The 20,545-nt window shown below is 52.8% G+C and overlaps 1 protein-coding gene across 8 annotated transcripts in view; it reads left to right on the top strand.

Annotated features, from left to right (window-relative positions):
* The window catches only part of ANKS1A (ankyrin repeat and sterile alpha motif domain containing 1A), a 76,981-nt gene extending 57,200 nt beyond the window's left edge, over nt 1-19,781 (top strand). For 3 of the 8 annotated variants that reach the window (XM_079327219.1, XM_079327222.1, XM_079327215.1), the window contains 10 exons: nt 8,891-8,989; nt 9,304-9,456; nt 9,559-9,666; nt 11,181-11,345; nt 11,752-11,877; nt 11,998-12,069; nt 12,415-12,501; nt 12,835-12,972; nt 13,620-13,790; nt 14,939-15,298. In XM_079327219.1, the coding sequence (XP_079183345.1) occupies nt 8,891-8,989; nt 9,304-9,456; nt 9,559-9,666; nt 11,181-11,345; nt 11,752-11,877; nt 11,998-12,069; nt 12,415-12,501; nt 12,835-12,972; nt 13,620-13,790; nt 14,939-15,058 (1,239 nt within the window). In that variant the 3' untranslated portion in view covers nt 15,059-15,298. Of the gene's footprint in view, nt 1-8,890; nt 8,990-9,303; nt 9,457-9,558; nt 9,667-11,180; nt 11,346-11,751; nt 11,878-11,997; nt 12,070-12,414; nt 12,502-12,834; nt 12,973-13,619; nt 13,791-14,938 lie in introns of all 8 variants that reach the window. The other 5 variants (XM_079327220.1, XM_079327216.1, XM_079327218.1 and 2 more) reach the window with 3 other exon arrangements.
* Nucleotides 19,782-20,545: the final 764 nt, after the last annotated feature.

Here is a 20,545-nt window from a genome sequence, read left to right as displayed (position 1 = left end):
GTTCATTAAGTTTTAGTAGCCCAAACTAGAAAATTGGAGTCCTTTGATATGAAAACACATGTTTTCTGTGCAGGATTTTCCATTGCATTGCTCCCTGCTCAGAGAGCTGCAGGGTGTTCTGGCATGTCAGGATGGTTCCTTTGCTCCAGGGTCCCAAGGTGCCTTTTGGGGGGAAACCAGGAGCTTTGCAGGACAAGAGCATTCAGTGTGCAGAGATTGTGCAGCTACAGAGCAGGCCAGTGTCCTAAAAAACCCCTTTAATTACTGAGGAAGGTACTCAGCCTGTAGTAGGTAGCAACTCAGAGGAGGGTCAAGAACAGTCTAACAAGGAGTGTGTCCTGTCCCTGGAGCAGTGTGAGCTGGTGTGTGCAGGCACTGGGGTCCTTGGTGCTGTTCTTCACTGCAGAACCAGGGTTTAAATTGCCCTGTTTGCCCCCTGGGTGTCTTTTTTGTACCAGACACAAATTGGAGGTGCTGGGCTTGCTGGTGCTCTGTACTGCAGCCAGGTATGGTTTCAGGAATTTTTGATTCCCTGGGTATTTTCAGCTGGCTCCTGTGTTAATCTGTGCCCCATGTCACAAGAGCCTTTACCCCCAGGTAAAGGGAAATGATTCATGAGCACGCTGTGTGTAAAGGGAGTTTGAAAAGTGCTCTGTAAATATATTTGGCTTCTTAATTAGTTGTTAATATAGGAAGGCAGAAACATGTGTTGTTTCCAAAAATAATAATTCCGTTATTTTCAGAACTCCAGGAACTGAGGATTAGGGGATTAGCTGTGCTCCAGCCACGTGCTGGCCTCACTGGACAGGCTGCAGCTGGAGTGGGCAGCAGGGAGGGGTGAGGGTCCTGCTGCTCTCAGGGTCTGCTGACCAACAGCTCAGAGGGGCTTGGGGGACCCACAGCTCCTGCAGGTGACAGTGGGATCCACCAGTGTCTCACAGGCTGTGCTGTGGAAGGGAAAGGTGCTCTAGAGTCTCCTCTCTGCTCCTGGGATTTCCAGCTCTGCATCTGGGACAAAGTTGATCTTGATTAAGCACTGGCTTCACTCAGGGGTGGGTATCAGTGGCACAAGTCAGCAGGATTATTGGGACATGGATGTGACGTGACATCAGAGCTGATGTACGTGTTCCTGGGAAGGGACTGAGGTCTACACAGATCTTGGATTGTGTAATCTTTTGGCTTGGGTGAGGGAGGAAAGGGGTGATAACAAATGGATTTAGGTAGCTTAGCTTTCCAAAACACTGAGTTCTCTTCCCACATCTGCATATTGGGCCACATCTTTGTGTCTGCAGAAATTCTTCTACTCCCTTTAAGTTGCCTACACTAGCCACACTGTGTTGTTGGGTAAGGCAGAGAGACTTTCCCTTTTATTCTGCCACTCTGGAGCATAAACCCCACTGTGCAAGACTGCAGCTTCTTTCCCTCACCCTCTGCATTGCCACCAAGTGACCTTCATGGCCAGCACCACTGCCACGGGGCAGTCAGACTGGGACACTCAGCTGCTGCTTTTCATATGGAGCTGGAACTGGGCAGCAGCTTGTGCTGGCAGCTGGGATTAGGAGCAGCTCAAGTGGAGATAGTGCTTCCAATCCTCCTGCTCTGCTCTGCAGCCCGCTGGGATTCCTTCATCAGAGGGGAAAGTTTATTTGTGCGGTGGGTGAACACAACCGAGGCGAAGCTGCTGGCAGTGGCTGTGCTGTCCTTGACTTAGCAAAAATACAGCTCTGTAAGTAGGATAAAAGCCTCAGCAGCACTGCCTGCCAAATGTGAGCAGCTCCAGTGAAGCAGGAATGGCCACCCCAGCAGCCAGGAGGAGCAGCACTGCTGCCTCCCACGTGGAGCAGCGCGGCCCCGTAGCGTGCGCCGAGCTCCTGCAGCCTCATTGCCTCATCCCTCACCACAGCAGGGCAATGAAAGGTCACATCACAAAACTGCAGCAGTGACTGAGAAGTGTCATCCAGAAAAGTGCACAATAAATGCACTTAATTGTCCTCGGTGGGAAATGAGCTGGGAGAGCAGGAAAAATGTCACAGGAATATGGACCAAGAGGGATTGTGCTGCTCCTGGAGCTTGGCCCCATCGTGTCTGCTGTGCTCACCAGTGCATCTGCCACAGATGCCTCTTTTGGGAAGTCCATAGGAAATGGATTTTGGGATGCTCAGTGCATTCCTGGTCCCTGCAGCAAACAGGGATTAACCCAGGGAAACAGCAGGCAGGACTTTGCCCGTCTGGAGGGGAAAAGGACGTGGCCACTGTAATGAGAAGGAATTGCAATAACTGATGGTGGAATTCCTCCATGGAAGTGGGGAAGGAAATGCCATTACCTGTTCCCTCACACGGCGTTTTGTGATCCCACAGATCCCATAAATGTATCCAAGATGCTTGCAAAAGCTTTCCCCTTCCCTAGAGGGTGGGATCTTGCTGCTGCCCCAAAGCTTCCTCTGGGCTGACATCTGAGAAGGGCAAACCCCGCGTGCTCTGGCAGTTGTTCTGGAGCTGAACTTTTTATTCAGTTCAAAGATATTTTCATTCACAAATGAGCAGGTAAAAGAGAACATAAACCATTTTTTATGGCTTTTTTTTTATTGTTCAAGCCTGGATTCCCATGGAGTGTGTGGAAAGCAGCTAATGCTGATTCAATGAGACAGCGTCAGAAAGGGAAATCTGTTCTCTGTGTGTAGTGCCCTGGGCTCCTCTAGGGGATTTTATTTATTTTTTTATAATTGGGGAGAAGTGGTAGAAAAATGATGGTGGTGGAAGAATGGGGTGTCTGCAAATAATTTAGAGTACTGACATTAATTTGATTAAATGCTATTCAGGGCCATGTTAGATTAGCCTGCGGTGCTGTTCACTAACAGAGCATCCTTTCCTTCCCCTTCTCCTCTCTGTGTGTGCAGGCAAAACCAGGATAAATGTGGAGCTGAGGCCTTGACTCAGGTTGGCTCACCTTGGCTGGGGGTGTGAGCTGAGCTCAGCACCTCTCATGCCTTCCCAATCCACATCTGACTGGATGTGAGCACTGCCAGGTCTCTTTTGCTCTTCAGATCCTGGGATTTGGGTGTGTGCTGGCATCTGCAGGATCCTCATTCTCACCTGGTACCTGCCCTGCTGGATCATCTCAGTGTCCTCAGTTGCTCAGCTCTGCCTGATCCAGTTCTGGATGGCCCAGCCTGGCACACAGCTGCTGGTCCCCTGGGCAGCAGCCAGGCTTTGGACATGCTCTGGGAATGTGTCTGCCCCAGAGCTTTTTTCTATTTTCATATAGAATTTGTCATTTTGTAGTAGCCATTCGGGGGAAGCTGCACTGACACATTCTGGTAGTGGTTTGCACTCAGGAATGATCTGTGAGGAACAGGAGCCCACCAGAGACCCCTGACAGGGTTTTACTGCATCTGCTGCTGTTGAAACACAGCAAGAACATGGCCTGACCACAGCTGGTGCAGGGATTTTTGTGCAGACTCAGGTGAGCCCTGTGTAGCTCATGCCTGGGCTGTGTCAGGCTGGAACTGGAGCAAGCTCTGCTCAGCTGGGCAGAAGCTCTGAGTGGCTGTTTCTGGATTTGGTCACTGCTGCCAGCCCCCAGGAACACGTGCCAGTGTCCCCAGACTGACTGTGCAGTGCTAAATGAGCCCCTAAGAATGGGGCTGGACCCTGGGGTAAGGGTTTCTGCCAAGCCCCTGAGTGGGAATCACTTCATTCAATTAAATGAATTTTGTTTGACATCTCCCCAGTGGGTTCTGGCTGGTCCTTGGGAGGTTCCCAAGGACTGTGCTTAATCCACCATGGTAGGGGTGTTTGGATTGCTCCTGGAAGGGAATGGTGAGAGCAGAGGCATGCAGGGATCTGGGGTTGAAGGAAGTTTGAGGGTCTTGGGAAGTGTAGCAGAGCTGTGCCAAAGTTCCCTGTGGATAATAGGAATGGACTCCACGGGGAGCAGAGAGGTTGGAGTGGATTTTGAGGAGCAAAGTGGGTGGACCAGAACTGGCAATTTAGAGGATACTTATACTTGATTCATTAGTAGCTCCAGGCCCCATAAACATTAAAAAAAGCCAATAAAGTTGCAGTAAATTTTTTTTTTTTTTCTGTCAATAAAATTGCCTGAACTTGACAACCATGACCGATTCCCTCCATTGCCATTGTCACGCTGCCAGTCTGCATGGGGAAGAAAATTAAACAAAAATGAAATGGCTGTGTGCTAATCTCAGATTTATTGTAGGGTTTTGTGTACAATCCCCTTTCCCCACCAGTGCTCTGTGAAGAGCTGGGGCTTGCTCATCATGCCTGTGACAAACAGATCCTTTCCCCTGCTTTCCACTCAAGTACCTCAGACTGCAGATGCTGTTAGGGGAAGACACCAAACTCCACAAGGCCAATTACAAAAAAAAGATTTTCACAACCAAATGGGATCCCCCTGCTCTGAGATCTGGGTGTGCAGGACCCAGCTGTGAGCTGGACACATCTCCACATCCAGGCTGCCAAAAGCAGAGCAATAGCAGTGACAGCAGAATCTTCGACAAGATGCAAATTGTCTCGAATGCACTCAGGGGAAAAAGAAAAAGAGCTTTGTGTGCACTTTGTATGCACAGAGAGCCTTCAGCTGTCTCTCTGCTTGGGATGTCTGCAGGAGTCTGGGAAGCTGTGTTTGGGTTTTGCATCTGTTGCTTTCCACAGACACGTCCTGGCCGTGGCTCTGGGCAGGGGCTGCTCAGGGCAGCATCGGGTCCATCCTGGCCACTCCTGCACAGAACACTCGCTGCCTCGGGCCCTTCCTTAGCTGCAACGAGAGCATGGACAGGTGCCAGGCTCTGGGGAAGAAGCAGCATCTGAAAATTGGGTAGTTAAGAGCCTGCAGAGTGTCCTGCTGGAGGAGGAATCTGGCGGATTTCGGCAGCGCTGCCTTTGGCTCAGTCGCTTTGGGGTCACCTCGGTAGCAGGAGGGGATGCTGCCTTCTGCCAGCTAACCTCTGACTGGTCTTTTTTCTTTAATGAGAAACCTGGAGCCTCACAGGCTGTTTAACTACAGTGCAGGCAGTGAGGTGTGACCAAAGCCAACCCTTTTTCCAAGATCTCGTGTCTGTGGGTGGGTGGGCTGCATCCCACAGGGCTCCTGGTGGGGACACAGGTCACTGGCACATCCCTGCCCTCCCTGGGGCACTGGGGAGGGTTCAGAGTGTCCCTCATGGTGGGGTGTGTTTGTGCCTCTCCATGGAGGGGGCTCAGTTTGGCTCAGAGGAAGCTGAAGGCCAGGTTGGGGGATGAAGGCTCCTCTGGCAGCCTGGCAGCTCATCTGTGCCAGCTGGGACCCAGGGTGGGACTCAGCCTACCCAGTTTCAGGTGTCTGACTGGGCTGATGGTTCAGATCTTTGAGCAGCCAAAATTCTCTGTCTGCAGCAGAGGAGTTCTGCCCCAGGTAATGCATTTCACCCCCTGTGTCCCTTCCCTGGCTGAGCCCAAGTAGGGGCTGGCTCCTGACAGAGCACACGGTGAGATTTTGGGATGAAAGTGCTGCCCCAAAATGTGGGTGACAGTGAGAGCTCTGGCCCAGGCCAGCCCTGAGCCTCCCTCACTCTGCTCAGCCCACAGAGCTGGGGCACCAGGAGGAACATGCAAGGTAAAAACACTTGTCACAAGGAATAAAATCAGAAACACGTCTCGGGAAAGTATTTTTGATTCTAATTGGCATCTCTGAGGCTGCTTGTGGAGGCTCCTGGAGGACTGGGCTGGTGGCAGAGCACATCCCAGAGCCTGCTCTCCCCACTGAGCCTGTCCTCAGAGGACCTGGGGAGGGGCTGGTGGGAGCTGGGGTTGCTCTGTGCCTGAGAGGGGCACTGGGAGGTGGCATCTGCTGACCTGTGGCTAAAACCAAAAAGCAGCAGTGGCCCATGCAGAGCAGCTCTGCCCCTTGGCTCTTGTCTGAGGGCATGGTGAGTGCAGACAGGTTTAGAGTCTGGCTCCTCTGTGTGGCTGGCAAAGGTTAAAAGATCTCCAGTGTCTTTGTATTTAATTCTCTTTTAGTGGCAGATTATTGTTTTCCATGGGAGTTGAAATCTGGATGGGTTTGAAGGACGTTTCTCCTGCACCAGGGACTGGAATGATTTGTTCAGAGTTGCTATGCTTTGTCTATCCTTGTTAAGTACCCAGAGAATATGGACTGCCACCAAGGGAATTTAATGTGACACATAAAAATAAGGAGTGCAGGAGAAAGCTGTAGGCTTCACAGTGTTTAACTACCTTGTATCCTTGCTACAGAGCAAGCCATTTTCGTTGAATTTGAGATGCCAAAAGTGGGAGAACACCTTCCCTGCCCTGGGGCTGGCACTGGTGCCCTGTGGAGAGCAAGAGCCACCAGCTGTGTGGTGATCATAGGGGATCACAGCCATGCCAAAGGGGATTAGCACCATAAAGGGCTCACTGGAAAGTGAGTGTGAGTGAAAATGCAAATAGGATCAGCAAGCTCTTTTAGTTTTTATACATGGAAATTGCACATTGCCATTGTCACAGCTCGTTTGGCTGCTGATTGTCCTGCTGTATGGTGGCACAAAGGGACAAGGGCTGGCTGTGAGCTCTGCCCCTGCCAGCTCTTCCCTGCACTGCCCCAGCTTCAGCCCTGGCTCTCTGCAGGGGCATGGAGCCACAGAGCACCAAGATGGGCAGGTCAAGGCAGCAGAGCAGGCCCTGCCTGGGAACTGCAGGTTTCAGACACCTGAGGTGTGACATGCTGTGGGCACTTCAGTCTCTCCCTGTTCCTCCCCCACACAGGGCAGTAATAGTCTGCTTTCCAAACTTATGGGAGAAATCCCATCACTTGCTCTAGCCCTCTTTGTCCATTTCAAAAATCCCTTTGGAAGCCATCTCTCCCAGGGAGATGAATTCCTTGCACACACTCTGTGTTCCTGCCAGGTGAGGTGTCTGTCAGGGGAGTTAATCCCCTTTAATCCCTTCCCTCCTCCCTGGAGCCGAGCACACAATCTCCTGCTGTTACAGGAATGCACATTAAATGTGGTTCTTTGGCTTAAAATTCATGAACAAGAAAGGGGAGGGGATGTTTCCATCTTTCTGGTGGGATGCTGCTGCCCACCAGCCAGAGGTCACTGCCTGGCAGCAGCAGCTCCTTGTGTTAATCACTGGGAGTTTGTTCCCAACCTGAGAGCATTGCTGCTTGTGCACCAAGTGGGCAGCCTGGAGCTTTCAGCAGCAACCTGCCTCTTCTTACTCACTGATTTTGTGCAGTTGAGGGGTGCACAGAGCAGTTGATGTGATGTGGTTCCATCCTGTCACAGCTCATGGTGTGCAGTGTCACCACTCAGGTGAGCCCCTGGTGTCCCCTGGCCTCGCTCACAGGCTGTGGGGTGCAGGGCAGATGGGTCTGGCCATGGTCTGGTGACCACAGGGACTCTGGGGCAGTGGCAGTGGCTCTTCCCAGCACAATGGCTTCAACTGGCACAGTCTGTGAGCTGGCCTTGGGGAAAACATGGAGTTAACCCCCCTCTGTGGGCTGCAGAGCCATTTAGTCCCGACTTTCCTGTTGTTTAAACAACTCTCAGACAAATAAATGCCTTTGTGCTGTGGCTGTCAGCTCAGGCTCTGCTTTCCTGTCCCCTCCCAGCTCTCCAGGAATGAAGTGTGTGGGATCTGACCCACCAGGGGAGGGAGGCAGAGGAGCCCCATCAGGGGGTGTTGAGGGCTCTGCCTCCTCCCACCCACTGCTGTTTGCTCTGGGCTGCAGGACAGCTCTCCTGCGTGGCACAGAGACCTCTGGGCATCTCTTATCTCTGGTGTTAATTCCCTGTTTCCCTGAACAATCCTCTGTGGCTGAGGGAAGAGCAGCCCCTGGGTGGAGAGCCATGTGCCATCCTCCTCTGCTGTCACCACCCTGCCCTGGAAGTGGCAGAGCAGCTGCTGGGCAGGGCCAGGAGCAAGGACACGCTCAGGACAGGAGAGACCCCCAGATGCTCAGGGGGTGGCTGCTCTGGGGCAGCTCCCTGCATTTAAAGCAGTTAGCACCCAGCAAAGCACACGTGCTGAAATCCCACAGAAGTGTGGATGGGAGGTAGGAAACCTTTGCTGCCCTTTATGGAGGGTGCCTGGCAATCTCACCTGCCCTCACCTTCCCTGCAGCCAGCCCTAATTGGGTTTCTCTTATAAAACCAGAATGTGGGGCAGTGAAGTGCTGTCAGTGCACACTGCTGGGGCTCTCTGGGGAGCAGAGGGAGGCAGGGCCAGGGAGGGGGTGCAGCTCCAGCTGAAGCTTCAGTCACACAGCAGTGTGGCTCTGCCAGCCTGGGGAGACCTGTCCTGCTGAGCTCTGCCCAGGTAGGAGGGCAGGGAAGCAGCTTGGGACAGAAGCTTTTAAAGGGGATTAGAGTCTGTGTGCTTTTGCTCTGCAGGGGGAGGGGGCAGAAAATGGGTTTTAACAGCACAGTGTGGGGTGACTGGAGCATCTCTGGCCCTACCTGGGGCCAGAGGAGACACCTGAGCTTCCCCTGCTGCCAGGGAAAGCAGTGCAGGTTTCCCTGTGGCCGTGGAGGGAGGTTGAGCAGAACTCAGAGCCCCTGCTCGGGAATGGAGGAGGCTGGGGTTTCCCTGGGCACTGTTACAGGATGTTTAAAGCCTCTGTGTGTGGAACCCCACGGGAGGTGGCTGAAAGCAGCTCCCAGAGCAGGGAGGGGAGGGCAGTGCTGTTTGTTCTCTGCTCAGCCCTCTGTGCCCAAGGTTGGTACGTGGGCAGAGCTCCCAGCCTTGGAAGCCTTCCTTATCCTCCTCCTCCTCCTCCTGCTGCCAGGATGTGCTGGAGGTCATCAGGAGGGTGCTGTAAGTGTGTGATGTAATTCACACACCTGTGTGGCTCCTGCTGTCCCCTCTCCCATGTCTCTCCCTCGTGTCCCCACAGGGCTGTAATGTCATGGAAGACCAGGACCTTCGGGATATCGGGATTGGTGACCCCCAGCACCGCCGGAAGCTGCTGCAGGCTGCTCGCTCCCTCCCGAAGGTCAGCACCAGCCAGGGGTGGGGGACAAAACCAGGAGGCAATGGAGGAGTCCCTGGGCTCTGAGAAGGGTTTGGGGAATAGCAGGGAGGAGGAGGAGGAATATACTGGTCTTCCAGGCAATGTGGGTGGTGGTAGCTCCTTGGTGGGACTGTTACTCCTGCCAGTCTTGATCCCAAGCACATTCTTTGTTTGTACAGTGCTTTTGTTACTGGCTAGTGGAGATGGTGATGGCCTGTAAACTGATTTTCATTGACCCCACATCCCTTGGGGTCTCTGCTCCTGCAGCTTTCAACACCTTTCTTGTGCTTTCACAGTTGAAACCCCTGGGCTGTGATGGGAATAGCCAGCCATCAGTTCCTGCATGGCTCGACTCCCTGGGGCTGCAGGATTACATCCAGTCCTTCCTCTCGAGTGGCTACAGCTCTATAGACACTGTGAAAAACCTCTGGGAGCTTGAGATAGTAAATGTGAGTGTCACCCCTCTCCTGCCCTGTTCCCTGGAGCTGGGACTTGCTACAAGTCTCTCAGAGCAGCTCTGTGCCCGTGGTGACCATGATCTGTCCCTGCAGGTGCTGAAGGTGAACCTGCTGGGCCATCGGAAGAGGATCATTGCCTCACTGGCAGACAGACCCTATGAGGAGCCACCAGCCAAGCCACCACGCTTCTCTCAGCTGAGAGTGAGTCCCTGCTCGTGGTTCCCTGCCTGGCTGGTGTGTCAGTGCTGGCAGAAATCTTGCCATGGCCAGTGGTGTCTGTTCAGCTGCTCACCTCATCCTCTCCAGCCACCCAGGCAGCAAATTCTTGTGCAGGGGCATCCTTGCAGAGAGTGGGGCAAGATAATTCCAGCCCTTGCAGGTCAGCCCCTGGATGCTGACCCCATGGGGAGGGTCAGGCTGCCCCTTGGGATCAGGTTGCTACACTGAAGGGGTGCAAGGTACCATTCCCACCTCTGCCTTGCACAGAGGGGAGTTCTGAGCCCACTTTCTTGCCCTTGTTTCCTGGTCAGAGATGTGGGAACTGTCAGCAGGCAGGAGTGACCCAGCCCAGCTGGAGAGGGGCTGCAGCTGGGACTTGTTGTTTGATTGCACCCTTGGGATCTGGAGCCCTCTCCTGGCCCTGCTGGGCTGTTGAGAGCTCCTGCTCTCGTTGCCAAATAACACTCAACAAGATGTGTAGATGTTGATTTTTGCTGCAGGAGTGGCAGCATTTGGATCAAGCTCTTGTTATGGGGCTTGGCTGGAAGGGAAGCATCACATTCCCTGTTCTTCCTGAAAATTGGCTTTTGAGAACTGAGTTTGGCAAAAGCTGCTGGGCTCAGAGTGACCCTGTGAGCTCAGGAATGGGGTAGCATGTGCTGCCTCCTCCCAGAGATTGCTAATCAGCTTCCTGGAGCAGGAATTGGAGTAATTAGAGTTTACCCATCCTAAACATCTGGTCCTTGCCCTGCTGCAGAGCTCTGCCCTCTTGGATTCCCAAGGCTTTCCAACCCAAACAGCTTGGCTGAAACGAGTTGGGTTACTGTGCCCTGCTTGCTGCAGGGGATTTTTTAGGATCTGAGTTGAAGTGTGAAAACAGAGAGGTCACACTGGTGCTGCACTGGGAGGGTGCCCAGTACAGACCCCCTGTGCTGGAGCATGGGGACCAGCAGCCAAGGATCTGGACTGTGAGCCAGGCGAGGCTGAAGGCAGCAGGGCTGGGGCTGCTTTGGCTGGGCTCAGCTGATTGAGATGCTGCCTGGGGAGGCAGAATGGGCCATTTGAGCATTTCCTGGCACTGCAGCTGCCGAGCTCCAGCCCTGGCTGGGAGCTCAATGGCAAATCAGGGGAGTGGCTGAGTGGGGCTGATGCATCCGCAGCTGTGCCGAGGCTCTGGCCGTGCCTGGGGCTCCTCTGCTGATCATAATCACCCTCGGGTGCTTAGCTTAGTGCTTTAGGGGAGCCCACCCCACCTTGCCCCCAGCCCTCCTGGGATGAGCTTGTGGAGGCAGAGGCGTGCTGAAAGAGCTGAAACCATCCTGGAGCAAATCAGGTGTCTGGTGCAGATTGGAAAGGTTGAGGCAGGAACCCCCAGAGCAGGAGCTGACCCCGTTAGTCCACTCAATGCACCCCATGTCAGACAATGCAGAGGGACTGATGGGGGCTCAGCACAGCCCAAGCTGACTGGGACCCTTTGTGGTGTCTGCTCCTTCCAGTGCCAGGATTTGATGTCGCAGACGTCGTCACCCCTGAGCCAGAACGACTCCTGCACAGGCAGATCTGCTGATCTCCTGCTGCCCTCTGGGGACACTGCCAAGAGGCAGCACGAGCGTGGCACTGAGACTGCTCCCTACGCCAGAGCTGAGCGCTACAAAGCACAGGTTGGTGGGAGAGCACAGGTTGGTGGGAGAGCACAGGTTGGTGGGAAAGCACAGGTTAGTGGGAAAGCACAGGTTGGTGGGAAAGCACAGGTTAGCGAGTGCTTTTGTGTGTCCTGGGGACCCTCTGTGCAGGCTCCTCCATCTCTGGAGCCATGGAGAAGGGAGGATGATACAGGGAGGGAGCTGATCAGGCTCAGCTTCCCTCAGACATTAGCTCCTTTATGCCTCAGTTTCACCTCAAAAATTGATGCCTCACACTTCCACCAGCACTAGCACCTTAACTCCACGTGCTGCCTCCACCCAGCTCCTGAGGCACTTGGCCAACCTCAGTCCCCTCAGCACAAAGAGCCCTCCTGAGAGCTGTTCCAGCCCCCTTGTGCTTCACACCATGTGTGTTGCTGTGCAGGAGGACCGTCGGGAGTCCAAGCTGACGCTGCGCCCCCCCAGCCTGGCAGCCCCCTATGCTCCTGTGCAGAACTGGCAGCACCAGCCTGAGAAGCTCATCTTCGAGTCCTGCGGGTACGAGGCCAACGTAAGTGGCTTTTGGTTCCTGGGGTGGTGAGGATGAGGAGGCTCTGGGGCTGTTGTGGGGTCTCAGGGCCATGGCTTTGCCTTGGGGTTGGGATTTAACATCTCTCCCTCCTTCACACAGTACTTGGGCTCCATGTTGATCAAAGACCTCCGAGGGACAGAGTCTACACAGGATGCCTGTGCCAAGATGAGGGTATGGAGACCCCCTGCTTCACTTGCAGCCTGTGGTGTGGCTTAGGGAAGGGGGAACTCAGTGGTTTCCCAAACTCTCTAGGGGAACCATCAAACATGCCCCTTCCCAGCATTGTTCCCAGTGCACTGGGACAGGGGGTGTTTTCACTGGGGAAGTGGTGGCTGGGGTCTCTTCAGGTCCCTGTCTTTTCCCCTCTGCTTCCACCAGCAGCTAACTTTCCTCCTCCTGGTCCCAGATCCCCAAAACTTTCTGTACAGGCCTGGGGGTCTCTGGGGTGAGGTGGGCTGGGGCAGGGCAGGGAGCATCCATTCACAGTTGGTCACTTGAATATTCTCGTTTCTGAAGAAATCCACGGAGCACATGAAGAAGATCCCAACCATAATCCTGTCCATCACATACAAAGGGGTGAAGTTCATCGATGCCTCCAACAAGGTGAGCTGTAGATGCCTCAAAGTTGGTGACTGGAGGGACACAGCCTGCAATCCCAACTGCCTGGGGGCTGCAAGTCACTTTTTGTGGCCCTTTGCTGGTCCTGGGGAACTTCTGGGGCTGGGGGAAAATACCAAGGTGGTGATGATCACCTGAGTGCCAAAGGCTTGGCAGACTGGCTGCTTGTGGGCCATGTTGCCATTTATTCCTGCCATGGGAGGGAGCTGGGACTGACCTGGCTGGGAGACTGCCCTTCCCTGTGCCCACAGCCACTGTTTGCTGGGTGTATTTGCCATCCCCAGAAGGGTGACAGGTCCTTGTGGTTGACCCTGGCAGAATGTCATTGCTGAGCACGAGATCCGGAACATCTCCTGTGCTGCTCAGGACCCTGAGGATCTGTGCACATTTGCCTACATCACCAAGGACCTGCAGACCAGCCATCACTACTGCCATGTCTTCAGCACTGTGGATGTGGTTAGTGCATTGTCATGTCACATTTCCCAGTCCTTCACAGCCCATTTATTTCATCCCTCAGCTTTATTGGCTAGTCACAGGCTGCTCCTTTCCAGGGTTCTTTCACCCATTTTTAACATAAAGTAGTCTTGGTTCTGAATGCCTGTCCTTTGGACCTCTGTGGGCAAAGAGAATATTTGTCTGGCTTCGTTACTGCTGTCTCCAGCACTGAATAAAGCAGGGCAGGAGCTTCCTCCTGGGGAATGTGCTGTGCACAAACCCCTAATATGCTCTCAATTATGTTGAGCATAATGGGCAGATTTAACAACCTTCTAACTTAGAGAGGGTAAAAGTGTGATTTGCATTTATACTTGGGTAGAATGAAAATTGCACAAGACTTTTGGGCTATTTTTCTTTATGCTGCTGAACTGCAGTGCTGGTGGGGCTTTACAGGTGGGTAGGGGGTCCTGGGCAGGGGGCCCTGGGGGAAGCAGCATAGTCCAGGCTCCCCCACATCAGTGGCTTTGCCAGGGACACAGCAGGACATGACCTGTTGATGGGAAGACACCAGCTCTGCCAAGGTCTGTGATCCCAGAGCATCTTCTGAGCACAAGGGGGATGTGCACAGAGTGATCTGACAGCTTTGTGTTCTCTGTGTTCTCTCAAAGAACCTGACATATGAGATCATCCTCACATTGGGACAGGCATTCGAGGTCGCCTACCAGCTCGCCCTGCAAGCCCAGAGGGCAAAGCCCCTGGGTGCTGGAGCAGGAGAAATGATTGAAACAAAATCTTCCAAACCGGTGCCTAAACCACGAGCAGGCATGAGGAAATCTGCGGTACGTGGGTGCAGGCAGGAGCGGCTGCTGGCCTGAGCTGGGGGTTCTTGAGGGCAGCACACCCCTACACCTCCCCTGGGTGGTGGGGGGAGCCCAGATGTGGTCCAGGTGCCTGTCCTGCTGCTGGCACTGCAGGTCTGTGCCTGTGTCAGTTCTGCTGCAGGCCTGGGGCTTCTCCTGATAGCAGGAGGGCAGGCAGAGGTGGAAATAGCCCAGGTGGGATGGGGCTTTAGTGCCCTGCTGAGTCCAGCACAAGCTTCCACATGTAGAGCTGCAGTGAGATATGTAAGTGAGCTACAGTATGGGATTTCCCATAGCCAAAACCAGCCAAGACTGGAGCTGCTGAGGAGCAGGGACTGCTGCACAAGCCACTGCCTTCCTTTAATGTCTCCTTTTGTCTGTGTTCTGCTTGCTCCCCCCCGCCCAGGTGCCGCTCCCTCCCGACACCCGCTGTTGTTACTGTCACACCTGTACAACTCACCGCCCCTCCTACCTGCCGCTGCAGTCTGTTAGTCCTGGAGTGAAGGTCTTTACCCTTCTTCCTGCCATCCTCCCTTCCCAACCCACCCGGGCTGCCTCCCCACTCCTGTATCTCCTGCTGTGTCCCCATGTCCTGCCTCGCTGTTGTTCCTTCCCCTGCTCGTTCTGCCCCACGCTGGGGTTTGGATGAACCCCAGGGATCTGCTGCCCCCGCTGATGCAGTGTGGCAGCTCTCAGCTCACCCCGCTGCTCCTTCTGGGGTGGGAACAACTTCCCCGTGGTACCCTGATTTAGCAGGATAAGAGGAAGGAGCTGTGCTTGGTCAGAAGGGTAGCTCACGTGGGAGCTCACCTGCCAGGAACTGTCTCCCTCTGCCCCATTTCTGTAGAGCTCCGTTTTTCATGCTTGTCTGAGACGAGCAAAGCTGTCGCTGATGGTGACAGGGACTCACAGCCTAATACAGGGAGTCACCTTGGGGTGCTGGGTTGAGACTGACATGGCCAGACATGTTTTAGCTGTGAAGGACTCAAATGCCTCCCCAGCAAGAGCTGCTTCCTTGCACACGTGCACAATTTTGGGATGGGCAGTAGGCAGGCAGGCGCTTCATGCTTCATTCTGTCCCAGAAACACGGCTGTCCTAAGATGCCCTTTCTCTCCTTATTTTCTAGCTGGATCCCCCTGAAGTGGACCAAGACTCCCAGTCTCATGCCAGTGTCTCCTGGGTCGTGGACCCCAAGCAGGACTCCAAGCGGACCCTCAGCACTAAGTATGAGACCACTATCTTCTAAAGCAAACGCCCGCGTCCGCCCCGTCTAACCGTGCCTTTGCCATCTGATCTGTCTGCTCTTCTAAACTCCCTCTTCCTCCAGCTGCTCGCCCTGAGCCCGCCTAGGCACCACGTCCAAGGCAGCAGCACTTAGGACACTGTAGACTTAACCGGCCTTTGTACCTGCTGGCTGTGAACACTGTGAATCTCCTTTCTGGGCAGCGAGGGTAACGCGCTGTGGCTGCCGCGAGGCGGGAGCAGCGGAGGGGGCAGGTGCAGCTCCGAGATGTGGATCCAGGAAAGCCGCCCACTGTTCTCACGTCTTCCCCTCGCTCTGGCACTGTGAATCCCTGGGGCAATGTGATGCTCCCCAGGCCTTTTGTTTTTTTCTATCTCACCTTGTCCTTGGACTGATGGAGACCTCTTGTCTCTACGGTGCACACACTCCTTCCTCCTAGATCCTCTTCCCGACTGAGCCACGGCTGTGCACTGTTCAGTGAACTCTCCTCTCCCTCCCTGCCAGTCGAACCGACACTAACCACTGTGATGCTCTCTGCAAATAACACACGGGCACTTCCATTTCCTTGTGGCCACCCTTGCCCCCAGTCTCCCTCCTCAAGGCCCAGTGCACAACTTGCTCTGGGTGGTGGGGGAGCGTTGGTTTGGGCTGAGTGCGATGGTTCCCACTGTGAGCTCTGTCCCCTCAGACATGGGGGACAGGTAGTTGCATGCATTTCAGTCCCTTGTAGGTTTTTCTTCCCCTCGTAGTCCTTGTGTTTACACTCACCAGACTTCTCCTGAATGCTGGTGTAGTTTTCACATGGCAGCCTGTGGTTAAGCTTCCAAAGGCACATGTTGTTGTTAGCCCCGGGCTGGGGAGGGGAGGTGTCAGCTGGACACCACAGGCAGCATCAGCAGGGAGAAGTCAGGGAGCAGCCCTGGGTTGTTTGCCCCTGGTGTTAGGGCCCAGCAGCAGCTTGGCTGAGTTTTGCTGTGGCTTTGGAGCTGCTGCCTCAGATCTTCCATTTCCCCTCACCTGCACTGAAATTTGATGTTTTAAAGTCCTTATTTAACTCTTTCTCAGGAATGAGTTTGATCTCCCAAGTCATTTGCAACTTAATGGCAAATTGACCTCAGACTGAGGGCTCAGCTATTGGGAACCCAGTGAGAGGACTAAAAGTAGAAGTGTTGTCTTAAAGCAAAAAAAAAAAAAACAAAGGAAAGCTCAGTCTAGTGTATGCCACAGAGCCCCCTGACACAGGCAGCACTGCCCAGGACCTGCAGGGCCACCCTGCCAGCCCAGGCTTTGTGGACAGCAGATCATTGCTGTGCCCAAGGTGCTCTGGGAGGCTGGGTTTGGGTTCTATCAGCACTTTTCCAAGCTGTAAGAGTGCCATGAAGATTTCTGTGTCCCTTGAAGAGAAACTCAGTCCCTGGTGTGGGTGGCAGAGCAGTTTCTATGTGTAGGTGTTCATCACCGCCCAGCGTCACAGGGTCTGAGCTCTTCATCTCCCCCTGCTCTCAGCTGGGAAGGGCAGGTCCCTCCACACCCCCTAAATCCGGGTCAGGAGAGCACGTGCCTTCCTAAAGGTGACCAAACCCAGCGGGGATCACAGCCAGCCCTGCCCTGCTCCGTGTCCATAGCCCTGACAGTTTCTGTGTCCCGTCTCCGGCCCGTTGACCTTTCCCAGCACGTGTTTTTTTTTGTATGGCTTGGAAATTCATTCCATTATCTTCCTTTCTGTTTGCCTCTGCGAAGCTGAGCTCCGGGCAGCCGTCTCCTACCACGGGATGTAGTAGCGGGGCAGAGAGCTGGGACACAGTGACACGAAGATCATCTCCCTGTGGCACGGGTGGCTGCCTCGCAGTGGGTGTGTGGCTGCTCGGTGAGGGCTCCCAGAGCAGAGGGGGACCCATCCTCCACCAAGGAAAGCCACTCTCTGCATTGCTAGCAAAGGAAAACTCGAGACTCGGAGGCCGAGAGCGATGTCGCCTTTTCTAGTTTGAGACAAAACATCTTTCGACCCGTTTCTTTTTTAACCAAGTGACACAGAGCAAATCCGGTTCGCGGTTTCAATGTAGCGCTGCAGCTTTTTCGTCAGAAAAACAAACAGCAAAACACAACATTTTTATTTACTGAGAATCCTGCAGTCCGGCGAGGAGCACGATAGAAAGTCTCAGCAGGGGCGTGCTGTGTTTCTGATGGTACTTACTCTGCTTCAGCTCTGGGTGAACAGGAGAGAACGCCAAATTCTTGGAGATTGCTTCCTGCCACGTGAGAACCCGGTGGGGTAAGTCTGCATCCCGTTCTCCAAGCCACTCCACACTTTTGTAGCAAATGGAAGCAACTCAAGGAAAAGAATCTTGAAAGGATCTTTCACCCCAGAGCAGCTGTGGCCAATATCCCCGATGGTACAAAGCTTCCTTATCCCCCGACCTGTCGTGTTGCAATACTTGACATTTCTATGGCAAGGACCCCGTTTCTTCCCGTTTCCGCACTGAATTCCTGGGGACGACTCCCTGCTCCAGCCTCTGTGCACCTGTCTTGTTTTTAAATGCAGTTATGCCCTGAAGGGTTGGGGTTTTTTTAAGTATATTCAATTGTGATTTAGCACTTTTTTGATACTAGCTCATTTTATTTAATTAGTGAAACCGTTTCAGAAGATGAACAAATAAGGAGTTAAATTTTGGGCATTACACTGAAACAGTCCATCCCCAAGGACAAACCACATCAGCCTGAGGGTGGCTTGGCCCCGTCTGAGCCCAGTGTCCCCAAAGACACCACCTCAGAGGTGCTGTGTGCTTGCTTTTATTCCGAATTACAGAGTGTTTCACAGTGGTTTGGGCTGTGACTGACGTGTTTTCAGACTGTTCCCCTCTGGGGAGAATGTTCAAATGGTTGTGATTTGAATTCTTCAGATGCAAAAGGTAGCGCAGCGCGTCCGTCGTGATCTCTCAGGCCCTGCTGGGGCTGTGGGAGCTGCTGCCACATGGGAACTCTGTGCCCAAGTAATTCCTGTTTAACTCCAGTTGCTGCTGTATGTCAGGATTTCCTTCAGTCTCTCTCACCAGTGAGGCTGGGGGGGAAGTGAACCGTAATCCCGAGGGCACAGACCTGTAAAGGGTTGGGAAGGGGGAGTGGAGATTTTGGGTTAAGTCGATGAATTTAGGAAACCTAACATTCCTTGTTATGCACATGTTGCAATTCATACTGGTGTAAGTGTAAATATTAGGTGTGTTGGCAACAAGTCTTTGGTGAGATTGCAAATTGAACCTCTGCTTGGGAGGAGGGACACCTTTCCTTTCTGACACGTGAGCTGTTTTTGGAGGTTGGCTTGGAGGTGACGTGGTGATGAAGACTCCAATCTTCAGGCACTGGGCTCGGTGACCCTGGTGGTCCATTCCAGCCCCACGTGGAAACCTGTGGTTGTCTTTAGTGATCCATTCTTTAGCCAGATGCTCCCTTTCTCACCTCACAGACAGAGCAGTTGTTTGGGCAGTTCAGTGTGGTGGGGTCTCTCGAGGCACTCGGTGCTGGAGGCTGACCCTGGGCTGTGCCCCTTGCTGGCTCCTGGCACCTTCACCCACCCACTCTGCAGTATTCAGGCTCTTCCTCCCTGCAGGGTTTTGTGCTATCTGGAGGGAAGTGCCCCAAATTTCTGGTGCTGATCTTGACATTGCATCCAACTGCATCTGCTGTATTACCTGCCCAGGAGGAGCTGGGGCTGCTCTGGGCCTTGTTCCTCTCTTTAAAGACAGATTGTGTTTCACAGACTTTGGTTTGTGGGCTGAGCCCTCACTCGCAGAGTTTTGTCTTTCTTTTTATAGGAGGGGATGATTTTTTTTTTTCAAATTGAAGATGCTTTATCCTTTTTTTATTTTGTGTTTACAAAGAAGAAAGAAAAACCAGCTCTAATCTTAGCTGTTCAGCTGACTTTAACCTTGCTTTGGGATTGTTCTTTTTAGAAGAAATTATGCAACTTTTTTGGAGTACACGCCTGTCCCCCCTCCCAGAGAGAAGATGCAGCACCTTCCAGGCTGTACCTGTAGTGAAGTCTGTACCTTCAGGAGGCTGCTGAGACACAGAGCAGATGCCAAAAAGCCCCAAACTGTCCCATTCTGTGTGCAGCTGAGGTGGAGCCAATGCTTTAATGCTCCTTCCACCCACCTCAGAGGTTTCCAGCAGCAGCAGCATTTCCCTGGCTCTGCTCTGATCCTCATTTTGAAGCTGGCACAGTGCTCACAACACTGTTGTGTTGCAAAGGTCTCCCTTTCAGATCTCATATTGGTATTACCTTAAATTTTTTTATTCCCAAAAGAAAAGTACCTGTGCTGTTCTCACTAAGTCAACCCAGCTCAGACATTTTTCTTACCCACAGAAAAATAACCTGGGATTCCCTGACAGGGCAGAGACACTCGAGTTCAGTTTGCAATGTGGACATTTTTGCTAATTGTGATGTATGGCAGTGGGGCTGATTTGTAATACAAATGTTATTTAATCTGTCTGTATTTTGATACTTGAATTTCCTTTTATTTCCTGTATATACAATTGTTAATCTGTTCAAATTTGTCTGAATTTTAAACATCTTGTGGTACCAAACATAACCAATCTGTGCAACAACATAGACTGACCTCACTACAACAAGGCGAGATTGTAAATATTCCTGGGCTTCCAGCAGTCGTTTTGTTGTTTTCATAATTGTACAACTTAGAACAGACTGAATTAATAAACAACCTTAGACACACGTGTGTGCTGTTGTGTGTGGCCCCAGTGTTGTGCCCAAGCCCTCCTGGGGGTCTGTGTCAAAGCAGGGCAGTTCTCATCCTGCAGGCACTGGCTGGGGGGGTTTGGGAGATTGAATATTTTTTTTTTTTTAAACAAATTTATGCATAAAATCACATCCAAATGTTCTGTTAAAGACAGCACAAGGGTCTGCAGCCATTGTGGGTGTGTTCTGCATGTGATGGAGGGTTAGAAAAGCTCATTTTTACCCCCACTTATGTACAGCTGCAAGGACTGTGTCCCTAGGGGCTGTCATGTACCACTGAAATCCCTTTTTGCAGCATGGCAGCGAGTGGTTCCTGTGGCACCATCACCCATTTGGGCAACCATAGTTCAGAACATTTACCCAGCAAAGACCTGGGGCTTGCCAGGAACTAGGACATTTCAGTATGTAAAATTAGAGCAAGAAATCCAGACATTTAAATACAGGTTAAAGATCAGATTTTCGTGTCAAGTAAAATCTGGCTGATGTGAAATGCTAAATACACCAGGGATTGCTAAATTTATACCGTATGTTCCATTTCTAATAACAAGGCAAGTCAGGTTTTCAGGCTGACATGAAATACACTGAGCTGGTTTAATGGTTTGAAACACCATGAGGTTTTATCCCTCACACCACAGCCCTGGCTGGGACTGACACCTCAGCAGAGGTTACAGCCCCAGGCAGAATAAACACCTTGAGTTAAAAAGGCCAAATCTGCACTGCAGTTCAATGAGCTCCACAGC

This window comes from Erithacus rubecula, assembly GCF_903797595.1.
Source record: "Erithacus rubecula genome assembly, chromosome: 26".
Taxonomy (NCBI): domain Eukaryota; kingdom Metazoa; phylum Chordata; class Aves; order Passeriformes; family Muscicapidae; genus Erithacus; species Erithacus rubecula.
Note: the sequence above shows the minus strand (reverse complement) of the source record. Positions and strands in the feature narration are given on the sequence as shown.